Raw genomic sequence first — 18,019 nt, forward strand, 5'->3', positions numbered from 1 at the left:
TAAGAGGAACACACTCAAATGCTTACATTATGCATTCAAAACAACAAATATAACAATACATAACAGAGAGATGATTTACAAGACAAAAAATATCATCTCCAAAAACAATAACTATGCATTTGACTGTTTCCCTCCCAGCCAAGGAGTCTGGCCAGGACCAGGACAAAACCAAGTAATCTCATCCCAAGACAAAGACAAAAGGCAAATTGGAAAACAGCTTTAGGTGAATAGAAAAATATTTCACTAGTAGACTTTTCTAAAAAAAAATGTTTTTTTTTTTTAAATAATTATTTTTAATTGGCATTCTTCAAAATAAAATGTCAAGCACCAAATGGTTTTAATACAATACCACATAATTCATTACCAACCACAAAATGTTAACAGTTAATATCATCATCATCATCGTCATCATTATCATCACCATCACCATCATCACCAACATCATTATTATCATTGTTATCATCATTATCATCAAATCACCATCTCCATCTTTAAAATTCACGATTATCCACAGTACAAGCGTGATAACTAAACTGCCATACCTTTGTGAGCTAGAATATTCGCTGACAGGACGGGCTCTGTTTCTGAAAGACTGAGGAAAAAACTTGCCATGTCATCAATCCACTCCACTTCCTGGAAGAGAAGAAAAAAAAAAATCAGAAAATGTCTTTTGAAAACTATCTAACATTGTATAAAGGGAATGCGTTTGTCATCGATTGTGTGTCCCCTAGAACTGTCCATCAAAAAAAAAAAGAGCTTTTATATAGCGCACTATCCACTAAACATGCTCAAAGCGCTTTAAAAGGGTCCCTGGCCAATAGCAATATTTAACATGTAGGACGGGAGATGACGCCTGTTAGGCAATATTACAATTTTTTCGGACAGAGACAATGCTGTTAATAATCAGATACTCATTTTACACCTGAGTACGGTGAGAGAGTGTGAGTAAAGAGCCTCCTACAAGGACTCAACTATGCGCTGAGTAAGGCTCGAACCCAGTGCCTTCCTATCCAAAAGCGAGTGTCATAGCACTAGACCACAAAGACGTCCATCACAGTGAACACTATATATAATGAGGACAACTCATATATATATACAGCATTCCTTAGGACTTGATTATTTCCCCACTAATTGTAAAACAGAAAATTGTAATATCGTCTAACAGGTGCCATGTCTTGTCCTAAATATCAATGTGAAATTGAATGTAAGTTTCAATTTAATATACAAAATCAGATAAAATGGACGTTTCGGGTTTCCCTTTTATCAACAAAACAGGATAAATGAAACATCGTAGACGAATGAAATAAAGTGGTAGTGGCGCTGTTAAGATGAATTTATCTTAACAACGCCACTACCACATGATCTCATTCGTGACACCTGATTGAGGCAGCATGAGAATGACAAACTAAGACAAAGCAAAATTCGAATTCGGCGCAAAATCTCAATTAAAATACCCCCTAGGACCAATGGAATGTTCTGATGAAAGAAATGATAAAATTGGTTTAATGCATAGCACTTTTGTAGACAGTTGGATTGAATTACATTATTATTTTTGCCTTTCTAGACCGGCGCACTGTGCGGCCATTGACCTGTAGAACAGATTTTGCTCTGGCTGCACACAGTGCGGCCAATGGTGCTGAATTAGTGAATAAGAAAAACAATCATTTCCCATATATTTAAACTGTAACATTCATAATGATGATGTCAAATATAATCTATGGACATTTTGTTTGTTTGTTTTTAAGGATTTTACGGCGCTTGCAACATATTAAGGTCATATCAGCGCCAGTAAAAAGGAAGAAAATGGGATAGTAAAAAGTTATAGAATTACAATTAAAGCATCTGAGAATTAGGCAGACAAAGGGAAATTGGTTCAAATAAGGAATAGATGTAGATTCCAAGAGCACACTATCAGTGTACTTAGTTTGAGATCACCCAAAAGTCTCATCCAGACACAAGCACAGGTCCCCACTAAGAGGAACACACTCAAATGTTTACAAATCATATAGAATTGAATGAAAAAAAACATAATACAGTGCATAACCGAGAGATGATTTACAAGGAAAAAAATATCATCTCCCAAAACTAACTATACATTTGACTGTTTCACTCCCTGCCAGGGCATCCTGCCAGGGCCAGGACAAAACCAAGTAATCTCATTCCAAGACAAAGACAGAAAGCATGTTGGAAAACAGACATAGGGGGATAGAAGACGCAGTAAGTAGGTGCCTCCCTGCCCACTATGGTATGGACATTTTAAAAAGGCAGGTTCCAAGACCATTATTTATATATTTTGTTAGAATATTAAATTTTGTTAGAATATTAAATTAAAGAGATTTCTTCATGTCTTATGACATAACAAAAACAAACCGCTGGTTTCTGCAGACAGCAAGGGATGGCCAAAGGAGGAGTGACAGTCACTAATTTGTCATCGGGCAGGAGTCTGACATCTGTCCTCGTCACATCTTCTCGGTTACCGTAATCAACAAATGATATAGACACCTGGGGTGGAGAGAATAAAAGATATTTGAAAATAATTTACGAATCAACATCCTTATGTTTGTTTGTTTTGGCTGGAATTTAGTAATGTCTTTATGTCTTTACTGTTTTTTGGTGTTGGCGGAAGAACGGTTTTGATCCCGAAACGTTCTGTGTTCGGTATTTTGTTCTTTTTTTGAAGCTGTTATATTCATTTTTGTTTATTACGTTTTACAGTTCAAAAGCTTCTAGCACCTTAGTATCAATTTGACTAATATTGGGGTAGCAGCGTGGCTCAGCAGTACAGTCTTTGCTTCATACCCAAAAGGTACCAAGAGTTCGACTACCCGCCTCGTTGTGTGGCCTTGAGCAAGCCACCTCGCCCTAGCTCGCTTTGCGGCGCTGCACTGCGGCTGACGCCTGGATTATTCCAGTCTTTCCTTGGAATAGACCCTAAAGACAAATTTCCCCTTGAGGATGAAAAAAGGGAATTTTATTTTATTTATTTATTTATTTATTGAAACCCACCGTGTCTCTCTCCACTGTCAAGACTCTAGCTCTGTACCATCCTCCCTCGTAGCAGGCTGCGATCAAACAACTTAACAAGTTGTCACTTGATGACGGAGGGGATTGCTGAGATATAAGAGAAGAAAACAAAAATATTATTCTTGTGAAATATTGTGGTTTAAAGAGAAAAAAATTTTTTAAATAAAATAAAGAAATGAAAAGAAAAAGAAATATGGTATAAATTGGGCCGTTTTCTTGTTATTAATGCTATCATTATATTTTTTTGGTTTCATTTACTTTTTTATTGTCACTTTCGTGTATGTTGCCATCAAATTTTATGATTTATCAGCGAGAGCCTAAGAGTAAATAAACTATAAGCCATTAAAATACAGTCACGCTTTTTGTAAAAAGGGGAGAATTTGACTTAAGCGATTTTTAAACGCAAAAATTGGAAGAAAAATAAAAACAAGTCAAAAATTGTTTGCGTAAAATTTCTCCCGTAAAAAAGCGTGATAGTATTGTAATGGCTTATAGATCTTCCTGAAATTTCACCACACAAAAAAATTGAACAGTGATGGAAAACTATGCAAAAAAAACCCCCAGATGTTTGTATCATGTCTAGTTTTTAGACTACTTCATTCATGTCTAGTTTTTAGACTATTTCATTTCTTTATCGGGTAGTAAAAAAACAAACAACAACCTGTACACTGGTTGTAAATAACAATGTCAAATTCAATGTAAGCCTCAATTTAATGTACGAAAAAATATAGAATTTCGTTGGTAGTGTTTCATTCATCCTGTTTTGTTGATAAAGGGGAAATCCGAAAGGTTCATTTTATCTGTTTTCGTATATTAAATCGAAGCTTACATTCAATTTCACATTGATATTTATTTCTTCAAGCTTCGAGCAGCAACATTTTCATGTACACTGGTTTGGCAGGTAGGCAAAAATAAAAACTTGCCTTTGATAACGACTCCAACACTTCTTCTATCTGGTAAAGCAGATCTTCTTGCTCTGCCCTCTGCAGGTACACTTCATCTCCTGAGTAAGCATAGCTGAATAGAACGTTTAATTTTGACCTGAAATGAATTGAAAAATATAAAAATCAGTTTGGATTTCAGCGGATCCGAGGAAAAACCATTAGCACTGCTGTTTTATTAAAGAACACAGTATATGCTATTTGATTAACATTGCATATACAGTGTTTTAAAAACAACGGCAGAGCACTCATCAATGACCAAAAATAACAATTTTCTCTGAATGATGACAGAGAGACTTAGCAAGTATTGAAAGCCACCTTCTCAGTTATATTCATATATAAATATTGGAAGAAATCCGTGGTTGATTACATTAAGATTAAGAGTAAACTCGAATTCTGCATGAAAAGGGTTAATGACAGATCTGTAGCTTTGGAGGCTGAACAGCGCAAGGTTTCATCTTGTGACAAAACAAAGTAATGCTAAGCATGGTCATTGACAAGATGGATGACAAAGGTTGCAAGATTCTGAAGGAGGAGGAGGAGAAGAAGAAGAAGAAGAAGAAGAAGAAGAAGAAGAAGAAGAAGAAGAAGAAGAAGAAGAAGAAGAAGAAGAAGAAGAAGAAGAAGAAGAAGAAGAAGAAGAAGAAGAAGAAGAAGAAGAAGAAGAAGAAGAAGAAGAAGAAGAAGAAAAAGAAGAAGAAGAAGAAGAAGAAGAAGAAGAAGAAGAAGAAGAAGAAGAAGAAGAAGAAGAGAAGAAGAAGAAGAGAAGAAGAAGAAGAAGAAGAAGAAGAAGAAGAAGAAGAAGAGAAGAAGAAGAAGAAGAAGAAGAGAAGAAGAAGAAGAAGAAGAAGAAGAAGAAGAAGAAGAAGAAGAAGAAGAAGAAGAAGAAGAAGAAGAAGAAGAAGAAGAAGAAGAAGAAGAAGAAGAAGAAGAAGAAGAAGAAGAAGAAGAAGAAGAAGAAGAAGAAGAAGAAGAAGAAATAATGTGAATTTGACTCCATGTGACCCTTAAGGGGGAATTCAATACAGCACTGTAAAGTGCCTCCAGTAATAGATAGTAGTTGTGTGAACTCTGCTATTTAAATATTCATATCTACTTGTTAATTTGAATGCAGCACCAGAATCATCCTCCGCCTTAGTATCAATGACCATCATATATCTGGCAACAACTCACCCGATATCAGGCAGGGCTAATGAGGACTCCTGTGATGAAGTCTGATCCTCCACCTGTACCCGGGCCAGCTTCACCATTGCCTCTGGGACTTTGTAGATAATGAACCGATTTGGGACTCTGCAGTAGGAAATGATATAATGTAAAACAAAACAATAAATAAAAGAATACATACATATATATATCAAGAACATCTACAATATTGTTTTGAGCATTCGCTCTCATCAGGAATTGAAAGTGAAAGTAGATTGTTGTGTCTATCATACTTTTTCAGCTTCGGGGTTATGGTGGTTCGTAATTACATAAAAGGCTTTTGTTTCTATGTCTGCATGAAGATGTTAGTTTATTTCTTCTATTGAGTGTTGCCATGATCAGTTTTGTGATGATGTAGAGGGGGAGTACGACTGTGCTCTGGAGATGAATTTCCATGTAATGCTGCTGTGTTGTATGTTCTTTTCTTTGAAGTACCGAATGTGTTCGCTTAGTGCAGTAGAATGTCGTTTGTGTATGTTTTTGAATTCATAATTTATTACCCGAAGTGCTGAAGTCGATGAATGCCCTACCCATGCCCATACATTTGTATTGCCAGTGTATTTTTCCAATCAGAAGAGAGGCTACATGTAGGACTGGTACGGGTGACATTTGCTATTTTTTTTAATTCACATTTTTCTTCAGAAAATTAAATTATTCACTTATCCCATTTTAATCAAATATAGACTAAATTCTTAATCCTGTGATTAGACATGGTGTTTTCTAAAGATTACCGAAAAACTTTTTCTTTAGGCGGCATACCCTCAGATTTTGGACGGTTCTTCATGATTTACTGCAAAGTTTTACTCCAAAGTCACTGATGAAACCTTAATTATTCCACATGTAAATGTTGCTGCTACCACATTATCTCATTCGTCTGTAGTGTTTCATTCATCCTGTTTTGTTGATAAAGGGGAAACCCAAAACGTCCATTTTATCTGTTTTCCTATATTAAACTGAAGCTTACATTCAATTTCACATTGTTATTTAATTATTCCACAGCAATTCAAAATAAATTGTATTGATGTGTTTTTAACTCATATGTCACCAAAAAACAAAAAACAACTTTCTTTTGGCACATATCTTATACATTTTTAAATAGAAAAAAAAAAGCCTAAAAAACTTACGGTTCCTCTATATTAAATAAGTGGCTGGCTTGTTTCAGAGAAGGCAGAAAGTCTGGGTCTAGCTCTTCGTTGTAAGTCATTTTGTAAAGGGTGGGTATACTATTGGCCCATGTGCCCGACTCTTTAATGACCTGAAGAGAGATAAATACGTTTTGGGAAAAAAATATTAGGCTCCTGGTATTGAAATTGAGACATGCTACAAGCAACAAATATAGAATATTTAAGTATCTAATGAAGGCTCCAGCAACACAATCAGAGGAACACTCTGAAAGAATATGCGATAGATCCAAATGGTAACAAGCAATTGTTATAGTCCATTCAATGCTGCAGAAACTAAAATAAGCTCCATTGGCCCATAAAATGGAACCTTGCCTTTTCACTTTATGCCAAGAGGTACATAAAGAAAATTTAAAAAATAGAGCTTTATATATCCACTAAATGTGCTCAAGCGCTTTGCAAGGTGTCCCTGGTCAACAGCAACATTTAACATGCAGGACGGGACATGACGCCTGTTAGGCAATATTACAATTTTTTGGACAAAGACAATGCTGTTAACGGCCAGGTACTCATTTTACACCTGAGTACGGTGAGAGAATGTGAGTAAAGAGCCTTTTCCAAGGACTCAACTATGCGCCGAGCGCGTGGCTCGGACCCAGGACCTTCCGATCCGAAAGCTAGTGTCATACCACAAGACCACATAGCCGCACAAAAAAGACTATTTACAAATTACCTATAAATATATGCACTTACATTATAGATTTTCTTTCTAACTAAACTTGCTGCTGCCGACAATGATGATGACGGTGATGAAACTGTTGATGATGATGATGACGATGGAGGAGGTGTCACTGGGGAAGAATGAAATGTTACAAATTGTTTATTTAACTAACGTAGCCATAAAAAGAATGTAATGAGGAAGAAGAAAAAAACTTGATCAGATCTTGTCTACAGTGGACACATCAAGCTGATTACAGCTTTTAAAATAAATAACAAAAATTTTTAAAAAACTTTTTAAAAATTTTTTTTGTAATAGGAACAAAATATTTTAAAAAGAAAGTCGAAAACTCACTCTACACTTGATCCTAAATTTTTTTTTAATGAGTCTATATTGTTCATCATGAATGACAATTGAACAAAAAAATGAGTTTGTATTGTTCAACATGAATGAAAATCGAACAAAAGTTGAGAACCGTGAAAGAAATTTTTAAAAAGGATTAGAATAAAAACTAAATTCAACAGCGAGGATATACTCAAAAACGAAAAAGTGCTCACTATTAAACACAGATATTTTTTAAACTAACACCGCACAAATGATAATTTGTGATGTATGCAGACTTGCCAAATCGAAAACTTCAAATTTTGTAATTTTAATGTCAATTTTTAGGAATTTGACAAGGAAATTCGTAATTTCTGAAATTGTGTATGAACAACCACAATATTATTATTACGAGGGCTCTTTCAGAAATAACCGAAAAATGCCCACTGCTCAGCAACCAGTGGAGATTTTTTAATTCTGTAAACGACAGGATATTCCTTATTTCCTTACAGATATTCCCAGAAATTATGAAGTGCATCATTTTGCACAATGAATTTCTTGACGATTTTAAAGATGGCGGCCCACCTTGAAACTTGGTCAAAGGAGGAAATCAGAGCTGTCATACGTTTTTTGAACGCCAAAGGTCTGAATAAAGAACTTCAGAGTGTATATGGTGAGCATGTTATAAGCCGTACACAAGTCTATCACTGGTGTAATTTGTTTGAAGCCGGCCATTCCGACTTGGCAGACAAGGAAGGGAGGGGGCGTTCGATAACTGCGAGTTGATGAGCTTATTCGTCAAGACAGGAGGTTGAAACTTCATGAAATCGCAAGCAGTCTTGAAATTTCGGAAACTTCTGGCCGTAGAATTGTATTGGATGAACTTGGCTACAGAAAAGTCAGCACAAGATGGGTTCCTAAGCAATTGACAGACAATCATAAAGAACAAAGATTGGACATCTGCAGGGAACTTTTGAGAAGAAGCAAGAGCTCACGCAGGGTTCACGGGCATACTGCCAACGCCGGCGGAGACTTTCTAGGGTACGATGTGACTTTTCTTGACAGCATAGTCACCGGTGATGAGACTTGGTTGCACCATTGCACCCCAGAAACAAAGCAAGATTCGATGACATGGAAACATCCATCCTCACCTGTCGCGAAGAAATTCAAAGTCATGCGGTCAGCAAAGAAAATAATGGGAACTGTTTTCTGGGACAGTCGTGGTGTTATTCTGTTCGAAACCTTTCAACCTGGAGAAACAATCAATGCTGCAAGGTACTGCCAAACTCTTGACAAGCTTAGGGAGGCCATTCGCAGAAAGCGCCCAGGGCAGTTGACCAACGGGGTCATTTTGCAACACGACAACGCTACACCCCACACAGCACGAGTGACGCAAGGTTGGCTAGAGAAATATGGATGGGAGATTTTGCCACACCCACCACAAAGTCCAGACCTCGCACCATCTGATTATCACCTCTTTGGGCCACTGAAACGTGAGCTGGCAGGAAAGCGCTTTGATGTCGATGAAGAGCTTGTTACCATGTGCGGAAAGGGCTACAAAACCTTGACGGAAATTTCTTCCGAGAGGGTATCTATTCCATGGTGCGGCGTTGGCAGAAGTGTGTCGACAGACTTGGCTGTTACGTAGAGAAATGAAGGACGAGTCAAGATATGAACACGTGCAAGAATTTTGTTGATAGCATAAAAAACGCGGATTATACAGGCATTTTCCGGTTAATTATGAAAGAGCCCTCGTATTATCATTATTATTAATATCATCATTATTATAGTAGTAGTAGTAGTAGTAGTAGTAGAAGTAGTAGTAGTAGTAGTAGTAGTAGTAGTAGTAGTAGTAGTAGTAGTAGTAGTAGTAGTAGTAGTAGCAGTAGTAGTAGTAGAATAGTAGTGGTCTTACATTATTATTATTATATTATTAGTGTTCATTATATTATTATTATTATTATTTATATTATTATTATTATTATTATTATTATTATATTATTATTATTATTATTATTATTATTATTATTATTATTATTATTATTATTATTATTATTATTATTATTTTTATTATCATTTAAGTATTACTAAGAATTAAAAATTTGTAATTTTCCATAAAATTTCGTATTTGGCCATGAAATGTGTCTAAAATTTATAAAATTACAAAAAATTCGTAAGATTCGGCATGTATGAATTTGTGCATTTATACTTAGGATCTATCTTCAATACTGAAGCATACGTCAGTATAGATTGGATTGGAAGATCACAAAGCCCTGTAATAATAAAGATGAAAATACTTACGACTAATTCCCATTTTTAAACAGAAAGCTCTGGCAGCATTTTGTCTTGCTTCCTCCTCTGTGTGAAGGATTTCTGAAAACAAAAATCATAGTCTTAATAACAGCTTTGTCGAAAAAGTAGAAGCTCATTAGAACTATAACAGCCCATGGAGTTTGAATTTATAACAGTTTCTGTTAAATTAAATTGATGATTATAATTGGATTCAAAAGTCTGATGTCACGTCTGCCCAGCAACGAGCATCTTGGTTCTAAACAAAGAAAATTGGTACTTTTTATTCTTCATGCTGGCTAGAACTTTTTCAAATGTCATGTGAACAGAATGTATAAAAGTCAAAACATGATCAGATTTATAATGTTTTTTTTCCTCTGGATACACTGTTATGCTCGTCGGAGAAATATTTCATAAGGGCGTCCGCCATTGTTCCAATAGTTTAGAACCAGTTACTGAGTTACCATGTGTCATTACGAGAGAAGTGACTATTGAAGCCTATTTTTTGCCACCCATTGGATATGAGACATTTATCTGTCACAATGTATTCCCTACCAGATCTCACAGACCTAGTTACTAACTCATTTCTTGATGGACAAGGGAGGGTCTTCAGGTCATAATTTTTTCCAAAGTCCATCACTGCAAAATTCCCATTAAATATACATGTTACAGTGAATGAAATAATCAGTCGGATAGTGAAAAGGTTTGAACTGAGATTTTGCCAACTTTAGTTAGAAGTTCAATTTTTATCCAAAATGAGTTCTTGTTATAAATGATTAAATCAACCCTTTTTGTACATCTTCGGGAAATATCAAAGCTTAATTTTCAGACCTGCCAACCTTCCCAGGATGAAAAGTGTATTCTATGACCCTAAAAAGTGTATTTTTTAGCAAAAAAGTGTATTTTGTCCGCGTGAGTGGAAAAAAAGTGCGCACTAAACACAAATTTATATAAAAGCTAACACCAAACCCAAATTAAAATAAACTCTGATCATTCAAGCAATCTCTAGTGATTACAAAATTATCGATTTATCAAGAAACTAAAACTCAATGACCATTTTAAATTAGCATAAGGCTTAGAAATTGAAATATCTAAGGAAATTGCTTTCGAAACACTCAAAGAAATGACCAAAAGGCCCAAAACATTTACGTAGTATTGATGCTAGTGTCAGTGGAAGAAGTGGTGGTTGTTGTAGCGATGGTGCTCTAGTGGTGGTGGTGATGATGATGAAACTGTGGTGGCTGTGGTGGTAGAAGTGATGTGGTGGTGGTTGTGGCAGTGACAATGCTGTGATGGCGGTTGTAGAAGTGGTGATGCCATGACGGTGGTGGTAAGAGATGATGATGTGGGGATGATGCTGATGTACCAAATGAACTTGTGATGGTGATATCTGCTAGCCCAGTAAATCAGTTATGAGTAAGTTTTGAGATATAATATTTGGGAGAGTGGTCTTCAATTCAATACATGACATTTTGCAACAGTGGCAAGATATTTTCCATATATATTATCCAATGATCCATATCTCTCTCTCTCTCTCTCTTTTTATTTATTTTTTTTATTTTTTGAGCATTCACTCCTCCTCCTCCTCCTCCTCCTACTCCTACTACTACTACTACTTATACTACTACATCCTACTAATACTATTACTTTGGTCAAATGATGGGAAATTCCTAAGTATGTAATATGCAAAGACAAATTAAATACTTATAAAACGGTTATGGAGAATTCATTTTGAACCAAATACTGTTCCTAAAGCTGCCCACTTTGTAATTCAAGACTCGTACAAAATAATTAAGGAAAAAAAGATCATTATAAATTTTATAAATCAAAATAGAGTAATTTTAGTTATTATAAAGGGAAATAACCCATTTATGTTTAAGTTAATTAGCAATACAGTTTTTAATTGAAGGCTTCAAAGTCAAAGATATTGGTTCAATTAAATTTTCACTTAGAATTTTCTATTTAATAAGTGGCAAAAGTTTAAATGTGGTCTGAGACTATTTAAAGTATAAAACAAGCTTCTATGCATGATCCTATGCAAATCCTCAAAAATGTATGAGAAAAATATTGGTGAAAACCGGCATCATATAAGCAACTGAAATGATAACGATAGTATTAAATATGATGCATCATTCATTCAGAAACAGTCTACAGTTGATGTACGACACGACACGTGTGTATCAATGCATCAAATGTATCATCAATATCATTCACATCACACATCTTTTAAAAAATCGTACTAAATCCACGAAAATGGTATCCGCGTATTGGGGTCAAAAAATCGTACTAAAATACGATTAATCGTACTGGTTGGCAGGTCTGAATTTTACTTCTAATTATTTTTTTCAGCTAGTCAAGCTGGAAAAGTGTGAAATTTGAGAAAAGTTGCTGGACTTTCCCATACCAGAACTTCATGAAAAATCACAATAAAGATTAAAATGCGGGAGGGGAAAAAATGCAAATCTAAAATTTTCACTTTCCGACTGATGATGTCATGCACTGACACATTTGTGAGTCAGCTTTTTAAATCGTGTTTCATGCTCTGTTGAATGTTTTTTATGTATTTTCTATATTAAATTTATATGTGTTTGTTTTTGCAAAGCAAGGGTTGTTTGTATTTTAATGCTGTGTTTTCTCTTGCATTGTATTTGATTAAAATGGTCTTTTAAAGTGATCTGGGATCTGAATGGCTGGTGTGTCATCGACAGTTTTCTGAAAAAGTTTAATGTGGGACTCTTTATCTTATCATTCGTTCTTTAGGGTCTCAAACTGAGACTTCGAGGGGGATGGAGTTTCAAAAATTATTTTTTAAAATCTTGGACCCAAGATCGAAACAGGTCCCTTTTGCTTGTGAAGGAATGTGCTATAATATACCAAATGAGTAATCAGGACTTCCATCTCTGTCAAGAAGAGTTATTAAACTTTGTGAGCAAAGTACACACACACACACACTCACACACTCACATATATACACATGCAAAAAAAAATAATTTTTTTTTAACAAGGAAAATGAATCATTCCTTTAAAGCCATAGGCCAATGCAGATGGAGTAAAAATCTGTTTGTTAGTTGTTTTTAAGGGTTTTACAGCGCTTACAACACATTAAGGTCATATCAAGAGCCAGTAAAAAGGAAGAAAATGGGATAGTAAAAAGTTCTAGAATTACAATTAAAGCACCCGAGAAAAGGGAAGACAAAGGGGAATTGGGTCAAATAAGAAACAGGTGTAGATTCCAAGAGCACACTATCAATGTACTTTGAGATCACTAAAAGTCTCATCCAATCACAAGCGCAGGTCTAAGGAATACACTCAAATATTTACAAATCATATATAATATGAAAATAAAACATAATACAGTGCATAACAGAGAGATGATTTACAAGGAAAAAAATATCATCTCCCAAAACTATACATTTTTAAACTGTTTTCCTCTCAGCCAGGGCCAGGACAAAACCAAGTAATCTCATTCTAAGACAAAGACAGAAAGCAAGATGGAAAACACATGCTGGGGGATAGAAGACACAGCCCACTACAGGAAGTCAGGAACCCCACCCAGGAGTAAAAATCTATTCTGATAGCTGTAACGGTGAAACCGACAGGGGGAGAACAATCAAAATACTCACAACGACGGTTGCTCAACGCCACACTTACCTAGAGGATAATACAAAGTCCCGTTGTAGTCAATCTGACCGTAGAACCCTTTCTGCCTTTCCACCTTCCCCATGATGATGTTGATGGACGGTTCCAGGATTCCCTTCTGACGGAAGTAGTTGTGGAATGTCTCCAGGTACAGTTTGCCGTTTTCAGGAGGGACCCAGTTCTTGGATTCTATGTTGTAAACAACTGGAGAGGTTAAACACGGCTTCAGTAATGACATCTGTTAGAGAAACCTTTTGGGATATACCCCCAAACTGTCTCCTTCATTAACTTATAGCCTGACACTAAGACTTGTATTTTGATGTCATTTTTTGGTCAGTGCACTGGCTAGTGGGTTGTTAAACTCAAACAACCCCTCTACAAAACAATGTTATGTTGTTATTAATTAAACTAAGATCATTCTGAACGTTTGAAATGTATACTGTGTCGTAACAAAGTGGTAAGGAGAGGGTTAACCAAAGCCCCCCCTCCCACATGTAGAATGAGTCATGACATCACAAGTGCGATTACAATTTTTTTGTTTTTGTTTTTTTAGACAGAATATTGTTGTTACCAGCTAAATACTCGCTTTAAACCCAAGTACGGTGCAAGAATGTGAGGAAATAAAGAGTCTTCTCCAAGGATTCAACTGTGTCTTGTCCAAATGCGAGTAACATACCACTATATCACAAAGACGTTAAAACTAAAGCACAAATAGTGAAAATAGGTCCCCTATTGAGAGAAATAAAGGTATTTTCATCAATTTTAAACAGATATGTGAGCGGCAGCCAAAAAAATAGAACATTTTTCATAGAACATATGGCACCAATTTTTCAAGTCAATATTTCTTATAGATAGAACGAAGTTGATGTCACTCTGGTCCTTGTTATTGTGTTTTGCCATCCCATTTTTGGAGTAATTCTCACAAAAATGTATTATCCAGACAATAAAAGTTCATTGTTACACATAGTTTTGTGTGTTGATCCGTTATACTTCCAGATGGCAATGTTGTGAGCTTTTTAGCCTAGCGCATTCTATCTATAAAAATATTTTTTTAAAGTAGTCCTTCAGACCCATTTTGACCATGGAGCCTAGAGTTTATCCTGGTTCAGTTTATACAACATGAAAAGGACCATAGCAATTGCAATTCGGAAATGATGAGCTAGCCATATTGCAAAGTACCTTCGACCAACTCTAATAGACCCAGCAACACAATCACTGCTGGTTGGAAAGGGGGAGAAAAGAAAAGAAAACGATCTCAATCCCATTGCAAGTAAAGCAAATGCTCTACCACCCGAGCCATCAGGGTCCACAATATGCTTGGCTATGTCGTCTTGTGGCATGACACTCGCTTTTGGATCGGAAGGTCCTGGGTTCGAGCCTCGTCGTTACTAGCATTGTCTCTGTCAGAAAAAAGTTATGATATCGCCTTACAGGCGTCATGTCTTGTCCTAAATGTTAAATGTTCCTGTTGGACAGGGAACACTTGTAAAGCGCTTTGAGCACGTTTAGTGGATATTGCGCTATATAAAAGCTCAATTTCAATATGCTTACACAAAGTGCAAAATGATGGTGAGAAAAGTTCTTTTTTTTAATGTGTTGATATTGTCAGACATTTTACAGGTCTGTTACAAACAAAAACTACTGTTTACTTCATCTTTAAAAAGTGTATCAATGACAACCAACAAACCTGTCATGTGTCAAAATGTGGTGATATTGACTGACATTTTACAGGTCTGTTACAAACAAAAACTACTGTTTACTTCATCTTTAAAAAGTGTATCAATGACAACCAACAAACCTGTCATGTGTCAAAATGTGGTGATATTGTCAGACATTTTACAGGTCTGTTACAAACAAAAACTACTGTTTACTTCATCTTTAAAAAGTGTATCAATGACAACCAACAAACCTGTCATGTGTCAAAATGTGGTGATATTGACTGACATTTTACAGGCCTGTTACAAACAAAAACTACTGTTTACTTCACCTTTAGAAAGTGTATCAATGACAATCCACCAACCTATCATGTCATCAAATGTGATGATATTGACTGACATTTTACAGGTATGTTACAAGAAAAAAACTACTGTTTACTTCATAATAATAATAATAATAATAATAATAATAATAATAATAATAATAATAATAATAATAATAATAATAATAATAATAATAATATATCTTTATTGTTCCCAAAAAAGTGGCAATTTGTCATTTGGTTACACATTTATAACAATACAATCTTGACATAGACACACTCACACAAGATGCACACTAGTAACATATCGTAAAAAAAAAAAAAAACAAACAAAAAAAAACAACAACAAAAACCGCATCAACAACAACATCATCATCATCTTTAGAAAGCGTATCAATGAGAACCAACCAACCTGTTGTGTCGTCAAATCTCTCTGTGTGTTGGATGGACGGAATAGGCTCGGGTTTCGCCGCTGGAGGAAAGCCACCTGTTGTAACACCAAAAAAAAAGTTTTAAAATTAATACCTTAAAATTTAAAAACTTTTGACTGGAGCCCAGTGTTCAGATAGGGCTCCGTCAATCTGTGTGCATCAACTTTTGCCCCCTTATTGGCAACCCTGTTATGTAGAAAACGGTAATGGCTGACTGGGGCCTGTGTTCGTGAAAATACTAATGAAAGAGTGAAAATGGAGAGGCTTCGTAAGGGAACAATACAGACAATGGACGTTTCGGGTACAAACCCTTACGTCAGCTCAACAATACACAATACAAATTAACGTGGAAAACAAATAAAATTAAATTTAAAAATAACTTGTATCTTTTGTACTCAATTCATACTGCAACCACCATTGAGTACAGACGATACAAGTTATTTTGCATTTTATTTTATTTGTTTTCCACGTTAATTTGTGTATTGTTGGGCTGACGAAGGGTTTGTACCCTAAACGTCCATTGTCTGTATTGTTCCTATACGAAGCCTCTCCATTTATTTCACTCTTTCTTTAGTATTTTCACGATCACAGGCCTCTGGCAGCCCCTACCGTTTTCTACATAACAGGGTTGTCAATTCAGGGGCATGGGTGCCAGCAGGAAGAAGTGCTGAAACCTGAAAATAAAATCTCGACGCTTTGCCAAACTTGAAAATTTTCCTACTGAAAGCGCGGCCTAAACTTTACTCTTATTTCATCGCCGTTTTTATAGCATTATTAAATGATTACACAGCAAACATATTGACAAAATGAGGAAATTAATTTGATTTTAAAACTAACTTTCACGAATCTACATCCATACACTGAAAAGGTGGCTGACTCACGTTTTCGAATTTTTACCGATGCTATTAGGTTATTTTACTCAAAACACTGAAACCGGAGGTATTTGACTTCGAGATATCGCGAAACCGGAATTCCGGCATGAACCGGAAAACTGGCACCTGTGTTCAGGGTACAAAAATTGACACAAATACATTGACGGAGCCCTATCTGAACACTGGACTCCAGTCAAATCACATTTTGTACTGTCTTTTCAATAAAAGGCAAGACAAGATTTTTTATTTTTTTAAAGTAGTACTTTAGAGCCATCAGGCTCATGGAGTTGGAGTTTATCCCAGTTTCTAAAGCATAAAACGTGCAATATTAATTGCTAACTACCCTTTGGATAGGACACAAGTCTATCGCAAAGTACTTTCCGCCAGATCTAACAGACCTAAAAGAGCCATTTTCCCAGCACACAACCATGCACCACTCAGAGCAGGACTCTGAACTCTGGAGCTACCGGTTTGAAAGGCGAGTGTGATACCACTTAGCCTCACAAGTAAAATATTCATTAACTCACTCAAACCTAACACCAACTATATCTGTAGTTTACCCGGGGTTATTTTAACCCCATGAGCCTATTTATTTCATTTTTTGAGACAAATATAGGTCTAGTATCAAAATCAAAGCTTATGTTTTTCGTTTTTACATGTTAATGACAGTTGAATAAAACTATCTATGTACATGCTCATTTTCAATAGATTTTTTTTTCCAATTTTTAAAAGTAGAAAAAATCTCTAGGATTGAGTGAGTTAATTATCTATTTTTTTACTCATTAAAAAAATATTCAATCATAAATTTATTTCTTACCATTTGACTGAGAGGATCCTCCACCTCCTCCTTGATGCTGTTTGAGAAACCTTGGAGGGATATCACTGGCATTCGTCTTGCCAAACGGTTTACTAGTCTTAGCCTGCTGATGAAAATTAAAATGAAGAAACTCAAGTTATTTTCTTTTTTCCTTTGGATGGTCTGTCTATGTTGTGAGCATTCGTTTCAAAATGTTACCATGTCGGAATGAACCAGATTTTCAACTATTCAATTTTAAGCTAAACATTAACACTTTCCCCTCGCTGCTAATTTTATAAATCGTTTCAAAATGTTACTAGGTCGGAATAAGCCAGATTTTCAACAATTCAATTCTAACTCTTCCTATGCTATTTCGGATTTCCCCAAAACGTCAACCCAACTTACAAAAAATAATTTATTCACTCCAAACACAAAAGCTGTTAATCCTGCCATACAAATTTTATTTAGCTAATCGAAATCTCATCACGTGTTAAATACTTTAACTATAGCACATTTTTGTTCAAATTTCATGATGTCAAAAAATAGAATGACAAAATGTTGGCTGCATCATAACGAATGTGACAATTTTCAGTAGGGTGGCAAGGAGGGGGTTAAGTTAAATATTAACACTTCCCTCTCGTTGCTAATTTTTCACGTTTCGTGCATGCCATTTTCATGATAGCTGC

General features: G+C 35.6%; 1 protein-coding gene across 10 annotated transcripts in view; it reads right to left on the reverse strand.

The window, feature by feature from the left end:
• Positions 1 to 18,019, reverse strand: part of LOC144956983 (uncharacterized) — a 67,513-nt gene that overhangs the window by 18,042 nt on the left and 31,452 nt on the right. For 4 of the 10 annotated variants that reach the window (XM_078887873.1, XM_078887870.1, XM_078887865.1 and 1 more), the window contains 11 exons: positions 17,355 to 17,460; positions 15,647 to 15,721; positions 13,269 to 13,460; positions 9,630 to 9,701; positions 7,043 to 7,140; positions 6,293 to 6,423; positions 5,139 to 5,255; positions 3,948 to 4,065; positions 3,007 to 3,111; positions 2,371 to 2,502; positions 543 to 633 (listed from right to left, as the gene is read on the reverse strand). In XM_078887873.1, the coding sequence (XP_078743999.1) occupies positions 543 to 633; positions 2,371 to 2,502; positions 3,007 to 3,111; positions 3,948 to 4,065; positions 5,139 to 5,255; positions 6,293 to 6,423; positions 7,043 to 7,140; positions 9,630 to 9,701; positions 13,269 to 13,460; positions 15,647 to 15,721; positions 17,355 to 17,460 (1,237 nt within the window). The remainder of the gene's footprint in view (positions 1 to 542; positions 634 to 2,370; positions 2,503 to 3,006; positions 3,112 to 3,947; positions 4,066 to 5,138; positions 5,256 to 6,292; positions 6,424 to 7,042; positions 7,141 to 9,629; positions 9,702 to 13,268; positions 13,461 to 15,646; positions 15,722 to 17,354; positions 17,461 to 18,019) is intronic. The other 6 variants (XM_078887874.1, XM_078887871.1, XM_078887866.1 and 3 more) reach the window with 2 other exon arrangements.

This window comes from Berghia stephanieae, chromosome 11 (assembly GCF_034508935.2).
Source record: "Berghia stephanieae isolate SIO BIC M18660-M18661 chromosome 11, UCSD_Bste_1.3, whole genome shotgun sequence".
NCBI lineage: Eukaryota > Metazoa > Mollusca > Gastropoda > Nudibranchia > Aeolidiidae > Berghia > Berghia stephanieae.